We start from the raw sequence: 20,004 nt of genomic DNA on the forward strand, positions 1-20,004 counted from the left end.
GCATCCAGCCCTAAATACACAGACACCACAATCCCTTTCTAAAAGTTTTATATTCAACTTCAAAATAACAAGAACTACAATTACTACCAGTAAATCACCTGGTTTGTCTTGAAATAATGAACAATGTTCAAGAGTCCAACTGCAGTTAAGTCTCTTAAAATAGGCTTTGCTGTGTTACATTAATCAGAGACAGATTCACCTCTGGCAAGATGAATTAAAGGAAATTGCCCTCCACACTAGCACCACAATATGGCATGCACTCCTAGAAATGTGAGTTGAGTAGCGATGTGTCTACACAGCCATTATCCCTGTGTTATCCCCTCAAAATGCTTGCAACCAACCTTGAATTTAACTACTTAAATAGTTGCTGTTAACAGGAAGAATAGCAGGTTATATCAGCACAATGTATTTTCTGGAGATTATACTGGTAATTTTTTTTTCTTTTTTTTCTTCTTCTTTTTTTTTTTTTTTCCAAAGGGGACCCATAATACTTTCAGCTGTGTCAACACAGAAGCGTATAGATCAGGCCTAAGCCTTGAACTCATAAAAATTTTTGAAGCAACATTATCTCAAAATATTTTAAATGGAATTTTAAAAATGCTGGTGTTTCACTAAGTTTATAGAATATTTATAAAGTGTCTCTAAATGTGGCCAGTATGCTCTTCACAGTATTTAAAAACAAATATGTTCATCCAGATGTTAGTAACTCTAAGCAGGACCAGAGCAAAAAACTGGATGAAACTCCAGACTATAGCTTGGTGACTTCCTTTAACATTGCTCTTTCAGACTTACATTAACCAAAGCAGTGTCTGTCATTTTCAATCTCCACAGAACAGAAAATTCAACTCAAACTGTGGTAAGGTGAATAGTGTACCACAAGGCTCCTCCTTTCTTCAAACACATCTTTATAAGCGTATGCTCAATTTTTGACAAAATAAAGGAAATTTCAAAAGGAATGTTCAAAATGCTGTAAAAATATTGCTCAGTTTCAACTAGTTTTCAACACCCATCTAGCAACCAAAAGAAAGCTACTGCACTTGTAACAAATCAACAGCACCCTTGGATTACATTCTACCCATATGCATCTATCATCATTTTATTGCAAAATATAAAACATATGCAGCAACACTAGTAATGGAAGACCAGAGCCAGTTCCCAAGAGCATCAACAGGAAGATGATAATTGAATGTATTGGGAGCTGAATAAACCCCCAAAAGAGCCCATGATAATACAGGTCTGATTTCTCAAAAGTACTTGTGAACTGGGCAGAAGAAAATACTGTTTCAAGCTTAATATAAGGTAAATATAATAGCTTTTTTGGGTAAATATTGTCATCACATGCAGTTTCAAAGGAGTTGATTAACTGCATTTCCTACTATAAGAAGATTCCATGAATATAATTCACAACAGATTCCAAAGAAGAAAAAACTTGGGCAAATTGTAAAGGTAAAAACATTGTGTATTTTCTGTTAAAAACAAACAAAAAACTAAACAAACAAAACAACAACAAAAATGCTGTGTAAATATTCCATAGTTTTAAACCATAGCTTAATCCTCCAACCATTAGGTTGTTGAGTTACCATCCTTCCTGAAAGGCAGGGTGCAACTTGCATTGCTCCAGGGAAGAGGGCTAAGACTCATTTTCTAAATTGTATTTCGCTCTTGTTCTATGTGAAAGGTGAGCACTGCCACTACAGCTCCTGCTATAGCTGAAGAAATTCACTCTGTCTTTTGCATTGAGCTGAATGGATCAGGACACTGTGGAAAGGATAGTGGGAATGATGGTAGTGTCTCAAGGGAGAGACATGGAGGTTTCTCATCCTCGCCCTTTCCATGTTGCATGAGCACATGGAGGGTCAGTCACATTGCAACCTTCACATCATTTCAGAAAAGGGAAATTAGGTTATTATTTCCTACGTATTTCATGGCTTCAAGGATCCTGAGGAAGTAAAATTAACGCCTTTTTTGCATGGGTGGTGGTGCTTACAGGGCTTTGTAGAAAACAAAACTGAAAACCAAACAGTGTTTGCCACCTCTCCATCTGGCATGACAGAAGATAGGATCCTGCAGCAATAGCTGAAACTTTAGACAAAATGTACCTGCTCTGCAGAATTGAAAAGCACCTACTGCAGTTAGGGCAGTCAGTGTCTTAGAATGCAAATTCATTTCTCGTTGAAAACCCAGCGACTTTCTGCAGAAGTCTAGGAAGGTAACTGAAGGCATCCAAGTCGGATTTTATAGGTGACTCTTCCTCTCTGTGCAAGCAAAACCAGTATACCCTCCCCCACAGTTTCAGGGTCTTATGAAGACAATTCTCAAAACATGGCAAAATATAAGAGTTAAAAACTGACTACAAAGAAATATAAAGAATACCAACCACACGTCTTGGCTCAGTTGTGTCATCAAGGCCACAGAATGAATGCTAGTGAAAAAAACAAAAAAAGGAACAAAAACTATAACATAAGATCAAAAGAAAATGAGGAAAAAAGAAAAGAAAAAAGATGTAAGATATGTAATATGAAATCCAATGACATTATATCAGTTACTCTTACATCAATACTAATTGAGTTGATCTGAAAGAGAAATATAGTATACCAACCTTACTGTAAAAAGAGATAACAGGGTACAAAATTCAGTATTTGAGGGCAGCTTTACAAACAATAACACTTGTAGATTATGTAACTTCAGAAATATTAGGCTTGGCTTTGTGACTCAGTTAAGCAAGTACTTACAATTACACACCTGAAAGCTTTCCTGAACCAAGACTTACCAAGCCAAGGGCACAAACTAAATGCAACTTAAATAGTAGAGAATCAGTTATGAGAAAAGCTTGATGTGTTTAAACAGCATGTGTTCATCATGCATCAACTGAGATTTTACATTATTCTTTTGTATAGCCTTTAGAAGCAGGACAGTTTGCTGAAAAATCTATAGGGAAAATGCCGTCATCCTTATGTTCTGATCTGACAGAATTTTACATAAAACTTAAAAACTGAATCCATTCTTAAAGGAAATTAAAAAGCCATACTCATGACACAGTATGTATAAGTGGTGCATTGCCTTTAGCTACAGCCAGCAATAAGGCTTGGCTATAAATACTGCTGTTCCTTCAAAAGCATAAGACTCCTCTCCACAAGAAATTATTGTGCTCAGTATCAGCAGCATGTAGGTGTCAGTCTGCACCCACTGACATATTAAACCCTCAGAAGAACAATGAAGTAGAAGTATATCATTCATTGATTCTCTGACAACACAATCTTCCTTCCGGCAGTCAAATTCAGAATGGGATTTAATCTCAAGGAAAAAAATCAAATGTAATACAGGTAGAAGGAAGCCCTCCACCCATCCAGGAGTTGAAGGTTGATAATAGAAAATGATGAAGCTTTTTTGAGATCTCCTGCTAATGTAACATTAAGGCAAAGAGAACATTAATCATTTTAACTCATTACCAGCTTTCTGCTAAGCTTGTGATTAAGCTGTTCCTTTTCCAACACTTTTCCCCATCCATTCAACTGATGAACTAGCACAAATAATGCTAACTTCCATTTTCAAAATTAGCAGTCTGTCTAATCCAATACCTACTCTGTAAACTGTAATGGCAATGCATTAAAGGCTTACATTTTGGCAATAGCAACATCTAGAGATTTTGATGTTTTAGAATAGGTAGATAAACACTAATATTTGCAATAATCAACATGTAGAGGTATCACCTTTTCTCCTGGTTTTGGCTGGGACAGAGTTAATTTTCTTCCTAGCAGCTGGTACAGTGCTGTATTTTGGATTTAATATGAGAATAAAGTTGATAACACATTGATGGTTTAGTTGTTGCTAAGTAATGCTTATCTTAAGTCAAAGATTTTTTTCAGCTTCCCATGCTCTGCAAGCAAGCAGGTGCACAAGAAGCTGGGAGGAGACACAGCCAGGACAGCTGACCCGAACTAGCCAAAGGGATATTCCATACCATAGGATGTCATGCTCAATAATAAACTGGGTGGAGTTGGCTGGGAGGGGCTGATCACTGCTTGGGAACTTGCTGAGTGAGTGGTGAGCAATTGCATTGTGCATCACTTGTTTTTCTTGGGTTTTATTTCTCTCTCTTTTTGTTACCTTCCTTTTCATTACTATTATTATTAATTATTATTATTGTATTATTTTATTTCAATTATTAAACTGTTCTTATTCCAACCCGGGAGTTTTACTTTTTTTTTCCAATTCTCCTCCCCATCCCACAGGGAGGGGAGGAGTGAGCGAGCGGCTGCGTGGTGCTTAATTGCCAGCTGGGGTTAAACCATGACACATATCCCTCAAGTTTTCTCTGTTTTGAGGAATTGACTGTAGCATCTTAGACATCACTGGCTGTTAGGCAGGAACAGCTTCAGGTATGGAAGTGGTCTGGGGCAGAAGAGGGCAAAGGCAGCAAAAGAGCCCTTTAAGGGGAGGATACTGCTTATGTTTCTCTGCTAGTGGAAATGGCGACCACTGCCTTCCCGATGGATGCAGACAGACCAGCCCCCGATGAAGGGACAGTGACATTAGTGAGTGGTGAGGAGGTGAGGAAGAAACCTTCCCACATAGAGCAAGCTGATCCCCAAAGCCTCTCTCAGTTCTGCAAACACCACTGACCTCTTCCAACTCCCATTCAGAGTCCTCCGAAAGCCTTCCTTTTGCTCTTTTACCCCATTCTGATCCCCAAAGAAGAAAATAATGACTGAAAACTCCACTAACTTCTCCATTCAGCCCAGCAGCAGGTTTATGTAGGATTAGGTACCCATATATACCAGAGAAAACGAACCTGAGATGATGTGACTCATCTTGGGATCTAGGCACTGGTTTAGCAAAAGCAACTTAACTAAAACACTTTGCTAGGGCTTAGAGAAAGCCCCGTTGTCAGCCCATGCCCTGCAGAACAGCCTAAGCTCCACAGACCTGGGAAACACTTGAGCCCACAGTCCAGGAACCTCGTGCCACCTCTTGTTTGGGACCACAGTGATGCAAATATACTTGCTGTCTTAAGCCTCAATCAGAGCTTCCTCAAAAGAGGAGAAATTTTGGATCCAGGATATTAATTTGGAACTTGTTTCTATCTTAAAGCAAGAAATATTTGTTTGTAGTGTTTGTCCCATGCACCTCATTAACTTTGTTTTAATTTTCAGTACTTGCAAGTTTTGCAAAGCAATGTTATCTGAAGAACAGGGCCGAGCTAACCAATTCTGTCAGAGACAAATCTTTGTTTCTTGATATGAACCACAGCAAATCCTCCCCCTTCTGGTCTAGTGTCTTTCCAGAGCCCTTGATTCCTTTCTGTACTTGATAGAAAACCCAGATAGCAAATAATTTTGAACAAACTAGGGACAGAGCTTCATTTCATGCAGTAATAGCTTGAACTCAAATTTTATCTTGTTTTAAAATAGATTTTGTGATATTAGGTTAAGTACTATTAACATCAATGCAACAGAGGAAAATAAATTAGTATAGAAAAAAAACCCATTGGCATTGTTCAGGCATTTATTTACCTTTTCCTCAATTTCTTTGAGTTGCCTCTTTTGAAGTTCTATTTTATCTTCCAGTTCTCGAATTCGCTGGAACAGAAAAAGCAAAGTAGGCATTATTATATCTAATTTGAAAAGTATATGAATCAAAAAGATAAGAAATAGATTAAAAATTAAGAGAACAAATGCCCATTACTAATGTAACACTTCCTTTACATTTATATTAGGCATGTCCATGGCAGGATTGCTCCATGTTTCCATAAAACCATGGCATTTTAAACAAGCTGCACATTCAGAACATCATGTTTACTACCAGGAAGTCTACTCATCACCACTCATTAACCATAATTTTAACATGTACACACAGACAATTCCAATTAGCACCAAAATTTTTGGAAGTACAACACTACTTTCTCTGCAACTGGCAGAAGTTTTTCTACTTACCTGGACAGTCAGCAGACTATACTATTACATTTAATTTTAACTCTCTATTTTTGTTTCCTATAAAACATAACTATGCTTCTGGCATAGTCACACTATACTGTAAAAACAGAGCACACAGTTTTTCAGTTCATCACCAAGACACCATCCAGAGATTCGACACCATCCAGAGATTCAGCTCCATCCTATAACCACAGCCACCTCCCACCAGTCAGAGGGAATGTCTCCTTCACCATAGCTCTCTGTATTTTTAAGGATTTTCCTTGTTCAGTTCCACAAAGGTTCTCCAAAAATACGACTGTTGTTAGGTCCACATATCCTATCTTCTGTCCCCTTGTTTCCTTTCTATAAGTTATGCCTTTTTTTAATTATTATTATTTTTATTTTTCTGGGCTTCTACATTAAGAAGATGCATTTTATTACACATCTAGTATATTGTACTTGTTACAGATAAAGTAGATTCATAAATATTTTTTTATAAGCAAAAACCTGGAATCTCCTACTAACAGCCATGGGGAATCAAGGAGCAACTTTATATTATCAGCTTTTTCTGGATTAAGTACCTGACCTCTGCCTGGCCTACAAGAGCTAAAGTTATTAACAGTTCCTGAACTTCAAAAGAGAAATTACCATCTACTCTAATTTCTATGCATAGGCCAACAAAATTAATATAGCAGCTGCTGCACCACTCCCAAATTATTTTATTACTCCCAAATTGATTTGAACAAGAGTATCTCTTTCAAAACAACATCCAATCATTACTTATAAACCTTTGTGATTAGCTGATGTTGATAGTTGATTACCTGCATTCAATTCAAAGACCTCAGATAGTGGGAAATGCTCCACACTCATGGTAGCCCAGGACATTTGCAGCAAGGCAGCACCTGATCTAGTGACCATGTTGGTTTTGAGAACCACAAAGTTTGCCTTGAAAATTGCAAATCTAACCTGGAGCTACCCCAAAGATGAGGTACATCCAACCCTGCAGTTCACTTTGGCTAGGGCACACTACTCTCCACGCAAATATTGCAGACAGGTCACAAACAATAGCTTTGTTATTGTTGCTGCTGTTTTAAAATAAAAGATTTTGCTTAAATGACTGTTTTGAATATTATACAGGCAGAGTAAGTCAATCAAAACCTCCACTGTACCATGCTGCAATGCTCAGAGATTTCCCCAGATAATACAAAAGCACAAACCAGATTACCCTCCTGTGACACAAATGCCTGCAGCTTTGCTGACAGTAACAAATGCCCCAAGCACAGCTGTATTAATTTCACTTTTCCGCTATTACATTTGAATTGATTCATATTTCATCACGCTGCTCAAGGCAAGTCTATCTCTCAGGCTATCATCTTCATATACTGTATGTACCAGGAATATTACAATCACTGTAAAAAGCCATGGGATGAGAAGCAGGCAGATGTAATCACCTCTGAGATCTCTGGCCCATCAGGTTACACTCCTGTTTCTCCCCCACTCATTTCAGTTTTGCTGATTCCTACTTACAACCACATCCCAGATCTGAGTGACAGACTTCAATTCTCTGGAGGTCCTGCTATGCTCTGTGATAAAATTTGACCATGGTGAGGTAAGTGGAAAAAAGCAATATTTTTAAATACCATTTTCACCTTCAAGATTTATCATGTGAGATATTTTTTTCAATATCTGCTGAGAACTCGTCTCCAGAAACAAAGGAAAATAAAAAAGCCCCCAAACATCTGGTGGCTTTCTCACCTCAGGGTTTACAGCAAGCGTTCTTTTATAAAAGAACATGTTAATTAGGATAAGATGGCATTTTTCAGATTTGGGAATTCTGTTAATTAAGTAAAAATTGAGATGTTATTATTCCCTTATGAATTTGCAATCTTTTCAAAAGATTACAGCTATTCAGCTATTCTCTCTAGCTATTCAGAATAGTTCTAAAAAAAAAGGGCTGAGGCTTCTGTTTTCCAATTCCCACCCGTAACTCATCATAACTGTTAAACTTTGTGAGATGAAAGACAGAGAATAGTTTTAAGGTGAAGAAATACACACTTTCCTAAAAATCAGTTTAAATACAAAGACAACGTAGCGCTTGAAAGGGAATACACATAAGGTTGAATTTCTTAGCAGTGAAATCTACAAAAAATCCTCAAAAGAACTAGATTTATGTCAGTAAGGCAGATACATACAGGGTGGATATAATCAGTAGGGGAGATATTTACATGTATACATGTGTATATGTAGACCTGTTCCGGACTTGCCACCCAAGGATAATATGCTGAAGGCAGGTGACTAGTGTTTAAATAGCTAGTATTCCCCTAATATGAGCGGAAATCACAACGGCAGAAGACTTACGCTGCAAATGAGTAAGATTTTGTAACCAACTTCTTTACTACAGAATTAAGAGTTCAAACCTGGACAGGTCAGAATTTATTCTAAAACACAGCCGTGGGCTGGAGTTTTCTATCAGGTATCAAAGCTTGGCGTTGTTTACTTCTAGTTGTTTACTTGCTTTCCCCTGGAGTATTGTAGGGAGGATTATCCAGGAGGATGAAGTGGGTGTAGCTATTCCCATTAATATCCTCTGATTGCACAGGGTCAGCACTGGAAGATAACCAGCCTAGCTCAGCTATTTATATATCCTGAAAAAGCAGATTTAACTCATTTATTTCCATTTAACTGCAGAGCCGGCCTTAAAAATATATACAGGTATATGCAATTTATTGGCTGGGAAAAAACAGATTTACATCTGCATACAGTATTTAACACATAAAAATAATTATTTTCCCCCATTGCACCTATCTGCGTTTACAGCATTATCTTGATCACAAAAAGATAACAATTTCCAAAATATGACTTTAAAAAATACATGTAAGCTACATGCAATAATCCTAGCTTTAACAAAAAAAGTATCTTCTAGAAGTAGCAAGAGATGTTCCTCAGTCAAAAGTTATATTAAACTACTGAGAAGGAAATTACACAAAAATTACACATACTACTTAAGACCAAAGGCAGGACTTCTTGAGATTCAGTATAAGCACTTACATCTTTATCTACTGTTCCTTTTATTTGCAAGAATTAGCAATCAAGAAGCTGTGGACTCACTTTCACATTTTCAACACTTGATTAGGTGCTTTCAGTGAATTCTGATTTGTTTATGTTTGCAAAAGCATAACTGTGACAACAAATCACGCAGAACTATTTTATTGTTATCAAGAAATTCTACCTGCTTTCATGCTTCAGGGCATAAATCGATCAGTAAGTCGAGCTTTTCCTACTATGTCATATACAGCTATAACAGTTGTACTATAGAGGGTGCATTTGGCTCTATCCTTGACAAGGCTCACAGGAATCTTGCAGGGTAGATCCAGTGCATTTTCAACCGCACAAAAAACTACGCGAGGAAGCAACAAAATCTACTATATCTTGCCCTCAAAACATTGAGAAGTCTCGGTTGAAAAGAAAGCCACAGGCTGTTTTGTTTATTTTCTTTTTTTTAAAAAAGGGAGGGATAGAAGATATGGATAGACAACCTAAAACCAGCGCAGTGTTTGTGTTTCCTTTAAACCCCCTGCGGTGGTCACAGCAGGAGCGAGGATTAGGGACACAGTGGAGTGGGGTTCTGCTGGGTTCTAGCAATTCCTGTGTTCCTGTAGTTAATAGCTGCTCCTCCGTCACATGAGTGCACCTTTTCGGGACTGACAGGATTCGTGGGAATAACACTGTGTTGTCAAACCACGGGGCCATACAGAGGAATTACTACAGGCAAAGAAAGAGCTACAGTCAGGCAAAAATAGTGCAATGAGAAGGCGAGCATGAGAGGGAAGAGCGCAAACGTTAGGGACGTGGATTCTTAACACTGCCCACCTCGCCCGCATTCAAAACCAACCCGCCAAAACAAGGAATACTAGTTTGTCATTGATTTTATTACAATAGCAAATAAAACTTCACAAAACTTCTGGATGAGGGGTGGGTAGGTTTGTGAATACTCCCTACTTTCACCCACAGAGAGCTCTCCTGAGTTTTGGAAAGAGGGGTGGACGAGCACCCATTTCAGTAGGGCTGGCACCTCCGTGAGAAATCATCCTTTCCCTAGCAATGAAGTTTGCTGCCACTTCAAAGTGTCTGCAGGCAGCCAGAAAGCAGCCGGGGCCGAAAGGGCCGTACTGGTGTATGGAGGGAACAGCAGATGGCTCTGCCGGCCGGGCTACGGCCCCAACACCGACTCCAGCTCCGGCAGGAATGAGGCTCAGCTGTGAAACACATTTGCACTTCCAGACAGCCACAGAACAAAGATGCTAAAGATGCACGACATATGCCTTACTTGTTCCTTACCTGCAATTTGAACAGACTTTGAAGTTCCATTATAAAATTTTTCTTAATGGTAGTTACATGTACATTATATGTACAAAGGCAGGTGGCACAGCTATAACCCTGATGGACAGCCTAAAAATGCTAACAGTTAGGTAAGAGAGAGAACATCCAGAAGGTTCAGACAGCTAAAGCATACATTTCCCTTGGAAGTCTACAGTGCGAAGACAGGCATATGACTGAAAGTCTGCTAAAGCACCCCTAATGTGGCACCAAATATGACATTACTTTACTGAACAGAGTAAAAGGGAAGTTTACCATTAGTCATTTCCAATTGTATCAATTATATCTTCACTGACTGCAGTGATCATATACTGCCCATCCTCTTCAACCCAATGCTTGGAGAGCTCCCAAACACAAATGGCTGTCAAATTGCCCAAAAGCAGGAAATTAAACAGTTTTCTCAGCAGAAGATTCCTAATGTGCAGAAGATTCCTCCTAAACGCTCATAATCCTCATTTCCTTTCACCTCATGATGGGAAATTTGTCTTTCTGGGAAACAGGATACACTTCTTGAAGTGCAATTCTTCACTTAAGCCATTACTTGTCTTTGGTAAACTTGGATGGCAAGTGCATTTAGTGTGTATCTTCTAATGCTGGTAGGGAAATTAAGACAATCAGCTCTTCCTTTCTGAAGTAACAGAGAGCTGAGACACCAAGATGGGACTACACATTATTACTCCCAGCACTTCTGACCTTCCTCCAGAAGGAGAGTCTCTGAATTTGCATGAAGGATTGCTTTATAGGTAGTATGCTGCTTGAGCTGGCCCATGCAGGACCAATTCAGGTGTCTCTGCACCTACAGCTCAGTTTTCCTGACAGCTGGATAATTTCCCTAGAGATTTTTGTTTTCAAAATACATCCAAACTCAGCAAAAGGCTAGATAAGCCTAGATACAAATTAATTACTGTCATGCCTCCCTTGTACAAAGGTGCAAAAAAAGGGATAATACCATTTTAAAAATTGAATTAAAGGCAATGGGTTCCTTGCAGACCATTCAAACCAGAGGTCAGGTCCAATGGAATGATATTAATGCATTGCCAGTGAAGAACCAGCTAGGTGCTGATTTCAAAAGGGAAACTTCTGTAATTTTTAGCATGGTCTGGCTCCTGTGGCTATACTGCAACCTCAAGGTCACAAGCCACATCTCTGGGATGTCTGAGGAATCAAGGTTTAGGTGAAATGCAAGCAGCAGATGCTGGATGTGTGCCTGGAAATATTACTCTACTTTCACTAACAGAGAAATTCCAATAACACAGGCTTAGAAAACTCAGCTTGCATTATGGAGCAAAGGAATACAAATAGGGAAGCTGATAGTGGAAACAGTAGTATTGCACTTCAGTTACTTAACATCATTGAATGGTTTAGCCAAAACGAGAATATTGCTCCATTCAAAAAAAAAAAAAAGTTAATTGCATTCCCACACAGTATACATGAAGTACGCATGCCAACTTGTGTTATAATAGCAATCCATCTACATTAAGTACTGTTTCCATTAATGTAGTGCCCATTGTAAAGGAGTGCTGAAATAAATGGAAATCCTTCTGCTGAGTTCAGTGAGCCCTGGATTGCAGTCTCAGAGCTATCATTTTTCTGCTGGAGGCAATAAATCAGCCCAATAATGATTTGTCATCATTTTGAGAGTTTGTCATGGGAGGAACTTCAGCATTACAAAGAAAGAAAATTAATCTGACATGTAATGAAGTGCCATACTACTCTAAGATGGTAGGTCCAAATTTCCTCCACCAAGTAACCAAAATGTGTGTATTTCCTCATTTGTTTTAGTTTTTCTTTCACAATACCTCAAATTCTGATGAGAAATGGACTGTCTCTCTCTACAATTACATGGTCACTTACACACATGCTGTTTTTTTGACCTGATCTCCCAACTACCTTTTTAGTAGCAAACACAGATTCTGACAATTTTGGTGTTTTCTGTTTATTGGATAGTGATGCAGGCTAAATGAAGCGGACTTCTTCATCCAAGCCTTTTGTCCTCTCCAATTCACTCATAGCATTAGCCAGTCATTCACAGTCCTGAACCAACATCTTGGATGGCTTCAGATCCTCATGGAGCTTTTGCCAAATGGGGAAAATGCTACCAGGAAAGGAACTTCTGTGACAAACTTCATCTTCCAGACAACTATGACCACATCATCCTTCACATAGGTGTCAAGATGCAGAACTGATGTTCTTGTTTCCTACATAAATGTGTAAGTAAAGACCCCACCTGAACAAACATACTGTTTTACTGACAGCAACACTGAGAAGATCAATTTATCTGGCTGCGAAATATGCTCCTTGCCATGCTACTACAGTTGTGAAAACACAAGAACGTACTAATCAGGGGGTTTAGAAATCACCTTAATAGTTCCTGTGACACACTCTTATTGGATTTACATTCATCAGCAAATCCAAGAAAACAATTTGATAATTTTAGCACAAAGCAGACAAAGAAGGATTTGCTAAGCTGCTTAGAGCCTTGGCTCTGAAATGTTGGAAAGGTTCAGGTTGATGTACATTCGCAGGATAGGCACCATGGACGGACTATGTCAGACATGAATAGTGTTTTGAATCTTTGAAGCCAGCTTATGATCAAGAATGTATCTCATTCTGCAGCAAAATTTAGCAAGGGAAATATTTTATCAATCTGACAAAGGGAAGCATCGATATTGTTTCATTATATCATTATTTTAAGCAGCTTCTCAACACCATTAAGACACAGGTATGTAAGATCTTTAATAATGTCAACAGCATGACTATGTTACATGTATAAATTTAAACAAAAATGAATATAAACTGACTTGCCTTTAGCTATTATTCAAATCACTAAGCTGATGGATAAAATTCCTTAATGAAAATAAATATATTATTTTCTTGATTTTTTAGAAAATCTAATGCATTTTAACAGATGTTTAAAAGCCTCTACTGTGTTTCAATACAATTTACATAGGTAATTGCCACATGCATTTACTCAAGCTGTTGGATCTGCTACTGTAAGGGGGGTGGATTCAGGAACCCAGATGTTCCTTTTAGTCCCCTATTCCTAGAATGTGATTTTGCATAATGGTCGTAGGAAAACAAGTGAGCACACTGTAACAGCATTAGCTTAAGCTATTTTTGTTGCCATTTTGTTTTACTTTATGAATGAGAACTTAATATAAATTTCAGCCAGTTGAATATGATAATAATAGATCATTTTGGATATACTGTACCTCTCTGATTCTCACTAAGGTCTTTCTTTACATAGCAGGTAAAAAATTCATTCCTTTCTGTGCTCTGCAATCTCAACCATGATAATCCAATTAATAGTTACTGAAGTAGGAGAATTGTTCTTGTTAATCTTTATTATGCATCTGTAGTTTCTTTATTTGCCTTCCTGAGGAGAATGAACCTTTTAGCAGCTGCACTGATGCATTTCTCAGCATAAGTATTCAATCACATTGGTCTTAGTAGTAAATCAGTGAATTTTATAAATGCATTTAGCTTAAAATAACTATTTGTTATAAGCTGACACTGAATGACTCTATGTATGTGAAAATATGGTTTAATATTTCCTAGTAAACTTGATTATTTTTTTTTTAACACTGAGAGGTTTTTCAATTTATGCTATAGTAAAACTATATCGTACATTGATATTTAACAGAAGAATATCAACAGTCCTATTGCTTTTCATTAGGGAAAGGCAATAGTTAAAGCCACATTAGACATATCTGCACAGAATGGCTATTCTAAGTCTATGTGAGGTCAGAAGACAAAACACATTCATCATCTTAAAACTGATTCCTTGAAAGCCTAGATTCATTATCAGGCAAACAAAAAGAAAAAAAAAAAGCATCATGAAATAATTATTTAGCATTAAATTTAGATTATTTTACATTCTGATATTTAAATAGCAAATTTCCCTGTAAGTAGTTATCATTATATATGTATGAATTGTGCATATGAATACACATTTAATCTTCACTTCTATAACAAACTTCACAACAGTTTCTTTTTTAGACTTGCCTTTGCTCAGCTCCCACTGGCCTTTCCCAGAAACACAGGGTATTCAGGATTTCAGATGAGAGGATTTCAGCATTCAAACTTCGTGATTCTATCACCTTAAGGCATACAGTTGCTCTTAACCTGAGTACGACCTCAATCACACCTTGTTTAGGACAAAGGGAGCAGACCTTTCAGATACATTTTGTAGGTATTACACCAGTCCTGCTATCAACACGTATTCAGACCAGTAGCATCACTAAGGCAGTTAGCAAAGCAGGCATGGTTTGATCTGAAGCCTAAATATGCAGAAAACATACATAAGGAAATGCTGTAAGATAAACATATAGAAATGACTAAAATGAACTCTCATCTGCCATGAATGTCATCTGTGGGAAATTAGAGAAGTTTATTGTGATTTTGTCATTATAGCAGCAACGATGCCTTGAAAGACTCAACATTCACTCCTGCATGACAAATCAATACCACAGGTCAACTATGATTAACCTAGTCATGATGTGCTTGATGAATACAGATGACAGTTAGACAGCTATGATATCAGATGCCTTTAAGAGCAATTCATGAATGTAAAAAATGCATTATCAACAGTAATGTATTATATGTTGAACAGCAAAGCACAGAACATTTCTCAATGGCAAGCATTAGTGATTGCAAAAAAAATAAAATCACTGGTTGCTCTATGTATTCCTCTTCAAGTATAGTTGTACGCAAATAGCTGGGAATGAACTTTGCTAGCACCTTAATACTTCAGATTTAAAATAAAAACATTAAAACAGGTCATATCTGTGTAGATTTGGATGTAAAATGATCTGAAATTTTCCCCAGTTATTATTAAGCAACCTTAGTAGTAATACTTCTACCTACTTTCAAAACAGTGTGACAAAGCTGTGAGTTTTTGACCAAGCCAGTCTCTCTGCCAGAAGGCAACATCCCAGAGCAGGTGTTGTCTTTAATGTGTCCTCTCTGACACAAGGCAATGTGCCAAAGAGGACGAATTTAAGACAACGCCTCCTCATTCCTGTCAATTAAGTACACTGAGCAAAGCATCCTCCCTCCCTCTCTCCCTCCCCCAGGAGCCTTCCCAGTCAAACATTAAACCTTAATAATTCTCCTTGGGTGAAAAATAGATAGTCTATCACCCGTAACAGATTACACAGCAAAGGGGAGCAGAACAATTGCTGGATTTATCCAACCTTTACCTGAACATCCATCGTATATCAAGTGGCAAATCTCAGGTTCCTATTTCACACTGGCAATTACTGTTTTAACAATTATTTTTTTTTAATTAAGGTTTTCAGAAAAAAAAAAAAACAACGAAACCCCAAATATGTATTCCAAATGGCTGAGCCAATATGATCTTATAGAGATGGTGAAATCTAACCCTATGGATTTGTAAACAAACTACTCTCCCAGTGTGAAAAAGGTGTGCTACCTACAAGAGAGCAGGGAGAACTCATGGAGGAATGGCATCCACTATAGCTTTGTTTGACCTTTAAGCAGTAAGAACTTGGCTCTTCAGGTCAGAAAAAAAAGGAATGAAGAAACTTAGTGATGGAAATGAGTTTAGTGTTTCCCCATTTCAAGCTCTATATTTTGACATTTCAGGATGAAAAAAGACATCACTGCTTCTGACTTTTCCTTGACGTCCATGAAAAAAAGTGCCTGAGGCATCGCATTTGCAGTGAATCCTTCTCTATGGCAGTGACATACAGAGGTTAGTTTTGAGTTATACTCATTTTGTCCTAAAGGATTGTCCTATGCCTTCTTCTAGTAAAACGTGCAAATTAAGTGGTAATTTTTGCTTTTATTACTGATGAATAATCCAACCTGGTCATAGGACTAAATGCTATAGTTTAAAGAAAACATAGTTAAAATATTTACAGCTATATTCCAAATATTTGGAGTTGGAATTTGGATGCCTTCAGCACTCCATAGATGTATTATACTCAGGTCTAGAACTGAAGTGATGGTTTCTTTTACTCTGTAAACTGAGCTCCACCCAAGAATATTCTAACCCAAGTTAGAATAAAACACCCTCACCTTAATACTGTACTACAATGCAACTCAGAGAAAAAAAAAAAGTTTCACACTTTTTGATGACACAATGAAGTAACACATCTTTGTATTTCTTTTTTCTTACAATTTTATACAAAGATAAGACTGCTCTGAGAAATTATTGGATTACATTAATAAAACCTGTCTCTCATACCCTTTCTGATTGGCAGCAACCATTTTTGGAACTGAGTGTGTGTCAATCTGCTGTCCTTCAAGGATTTTCTAGCTTCTCTTTGTATTTAAAATAACTTAAAGTGAAATCAGAATAAAATCTATTTCTATTAAAAATTTTATTCATGTTTGAATACTGCCAACAGTGCAATTTGAATTAATCTATCCTAATTTAAAGCCTGCTTCTGATGACTTTCTACAGTTTCTTACTCCAGAAGCAGCTATAGTCAAATCAACAGGAATCTATTTCAATTTAGATCCCATTTAATTTATATAAAGCGTAATTTGTCATTTAAATATTTTTTAATTTCAGCAGATAACACAATCACAATATATTTTTAAGGTGATCTAACCATGATGCTGTATGGAATTTTTGTGTTGGTTGGTTGGCTTGGGATTTTTTTGGTGGTGTTTGTTTTGGGGTTTTTTTTTTTAGTTTGCTTAGTTAAGAAGTTGATATCACTACTTCAGAAACACGTTGCATGGCTCTGTTTGAAATATTTTTTCTCAGAGGTACTTTTTATAGCTACACCAACACATTTTTCTCTCTCTAGAAATGGCTCAGCATGTTGTATGTATATAAAAAATTACCCTTCTTAACAGAATCTGCTAATAATGATCTTCATGTTTTCCAAAATGCAAAAAAGTCATGCCACTGCACTGACTAGAGCACAAACGTTACTTTTAAATGAAGTCCTGCTAAAAATAAACCAGACACTGATTTACAAAAGCTTGTAATAACAGTGTAGCACAATGAGACATTTAATGGCAATATATGCAGGAACAGCAGTTGAACTGCACATACCCTATGGCTAGAAGCAAATATCACAAGCTGCTCATGATGGATTTTTAATTAACATATTTTGCCTCCTCCAAATAGAGAAGATGGTGTAAACCAAAGCATCTTCTCTGATTTAAAGGGAGTACTGTCAATATGCTTCAGCTGAGGATCTGTCCCCCAGACCTGCATGTTGCGCTTTGGGTTTAATAAAAGCATTGTATGCCTTAGCAAGCAGATCTAATCACACAGTCTGTCTAATTCGGCTCCACAGAGGCCTGATTTCCTTAATACACAATGGGTATACATGAATGGTCCCATTTATACACTAATAAACAATAATAATTTGGGGCTATATATGCCCAAGATGAACAGCCCTACCAATGTAAAACAGGGCCTAACAACCTAAAATATATTTATTTCACTGGAACAAAGTCAATACTCAGTGGCTAAGAACTAAGGCTTTATACCTGGACAAAGAAGCACACATAAAGCAGCACAGGCTCACATCTGGACAACAGTTTACCCACTTTCTTATGCACATCCCTGTCCCTTTCAGACTGTATACTCCCCAGGAAGAACATTTACCAGCTCTGTAAAAACAGCTTCTCACAAGCTAAATCCTCAAAGTCCCTGCATGAAGCAGTTCACCTATAAGGAAGCCCTGCAGTGGTCATCACATGGCTTGCCACTTCTACACCCTGCAGTATGGTCAAGGATCATTTACACGCAGAAGGAGAGAACTCCTCCTTCTCTATCACCAGATCTTCTGGAACCCCCCACTCTCTACGTCTGACAGAAACTCTGGCTCAGAGAAGGCTGTAGCCAGCCTGCCAGGATAAGCAGAGTTGTTCTTTCGAAGCTCTTGTATCCGGCAGACCAGAAGGTAATGGAAGCAAAGAAACAGGCCTGCTGGAAGTGATCAAACTTCCAGAGTTTCAGCGAATTTGGAGTCTTTAGTACATGGTTTCTGTTTCAGAGAAAGTTTGAGAGTGTTTGCAACAAGAACAGTCTGTATTAAGTCTTGCAGGTCCATCACGCTGTTGTATCATTCTCCGTAACCTCCACTTCAGCAGAGTAAGACGGGTGGTGCATACTGTAAAAGCACTGCAGACTGTACAAGTATGACCAGGTCTAGACTACGGTTTTGCCAGAATGTTTGCTAGGGTGTTTGCTAATGTCACAATGTCAGCGAAACCTCTAGTGGCTATAAATACATCAGGAAAAGAGGGGATTCATTTAATATAGCATCTAGGGATGTACCAGACTTAGAGCAACTTCATCCATACATAGGATTCTGCCAACACAAGTATGGCTTCATTTGTGTAGCATTCAGCTTCTGTCATCTGCTAGCGTAGAAGAATGTAATCCTATGAGAATTAGCCCTGTGACACTACTGATCCATGCTAGGGGTTTTTTTGCTTGCTAGTTTTTAAGCTGTTGATATTTGCATACAACTACTAGGTTATAGTGTTGACCACTGGTCCCACAAGGACCCACAAATACCACCTTCAGGAATTAACAACTGAGAAGAAACTGCACAAAGGATTTCAAATGCAAGCTGTTAATCTCCCATACTCCAGGCAAATTAACTACCATCTTTGCCTTTGTTTTTCCTTTTTGTCTACTATAGGGAGTTAAAAATAGATGACTAAAATACTTAGCTCCTTATTAAGCAGTACAATTCAGTTTAACATGTCCTGCAGGGCTGTAACATTAGCATGTCTAATGAGATGGGCACAACACAAAACTCTAATGACACACTATAAAATGGATCTGGAGACAGGTACATAAACATCCATGGCTAATGAGGCTATGATTATGCTAGCATTTTTGTTCAGAGCAGGAGCGAAGTTTTCTTCCGCACTCATCATATTTAACTTTATGTCGTGGAGCAATCTGTGAATACATGAACTGAAGATGTGCTCCAGATGTGCACCTAAAGTGCTCTGACTGATAGTGAGCAGTCCGTGGGACCAAACAGAACATAGTCCACATTAAACCCCTGATATGCACATAGTACGGATTTTGAGTCCTCAGGAGCAACTGTTTCACTCTACAAATCTACTCCTATTTTTCCTTCCTACTTGCCAATATTATACGAGCCTAACTTAGAAGCTCTGCCCAGGTGTCCCCCCAAAATACACTCCAACAAGGGTCACAAAAAGGTCCTAGCCATTAGTGGTCCTTCAAATAGCATCAAACTACATGGCTGGTGGAAGCGAAGGACCAAACTATATCTAGTCTATGTAAAAACCCCAAATTGTGTATGATTTAGGTAGAGAGGCATCAGTCACCGCACACAGTCATTCACACCTGTTAAATGTCATTGATAAATAATATTTACCCAGCTGAAAAGCACTGCATTAGCATTCTGGACAAAACACCAACAGTCTGGCTAGGAAATTGGACTGCCTAAGGGACTGGCAAAAACCCCCCATTCTCACTAATTTTCAGCTACACTAATAACATTAAGCTAATAACTTCTGGCTCCACCCTTATTTACCAAATTTCATACATTTACTCTATTCTCTCTTTCTGACACTTTTAGCGCCAGCTGGTGCCTACCTTCTCCAGCTTCCTGTACACCATTGCTGATCTGACACCCATTAAAAAAATTCATCTCCTGATCTCAGTGTCACGTGTTCCAAACCAAGGGAACACAGTGAAGGAGTAAGAGAAAGGAGACTTCTAGGGAGTCAGAGCTCA

At 38.0% G+C, this 20,004-nt stretch overlaps 1 protein-coding gene across 8 annotated transcripts in view; it reads right to left on the bottom strand.

The window, feature by feature from the left end:
• JAKMIP1 (janus kinase and microtubule interacting protein 1) overlaps nt 1-20,004 on the bottom strand; it is a 161,726-nt gene that overhangs the window by 202 nt on the left and 141,520 nt on the right. For 7 of the 8 annotated variants that reach the window (XM_010583472.1, XM_010583474.1, XM_010583479.1 and 4 more), the window contains 2 exons: nt 5,514-5,579; nt 2,378-2,422 (listed from right to left, as the gene is read on the bottom strand). The exons of the other annotated variant lie outside the window; for it this stretch is intronic. In XM_010583472.1, coding sequence (XP_010581774.1) covers nt 2,378-2,422; nt 5,514-5,579 — 111 coding nt within the window. The remainder of the gene's footprint in view (nt 1-2,377; nt 2,423-5,513; nt 5,580-20,004) is intronic. 8 annotated transcript variants of the gene reach the window in all.

Source organism: Haliaeetus leucocephalus, unplaced genomic scaffold (genome assembly GCF_000737465.1).
Source record: "Haliaeetus leucocephalus isolate CR32 unplaced genomic scaffold, Haliaeetus_leucocephalus-4.0 Scaffold906, whole genome shotgun sequence".
Classification (NCBI taxonomy): Eukaryota; Metazoa; Chordata; class Aves; order Accipitriformes; family Accipitridae; genus Haliaeetus; species Haliaeetus leucocephalus.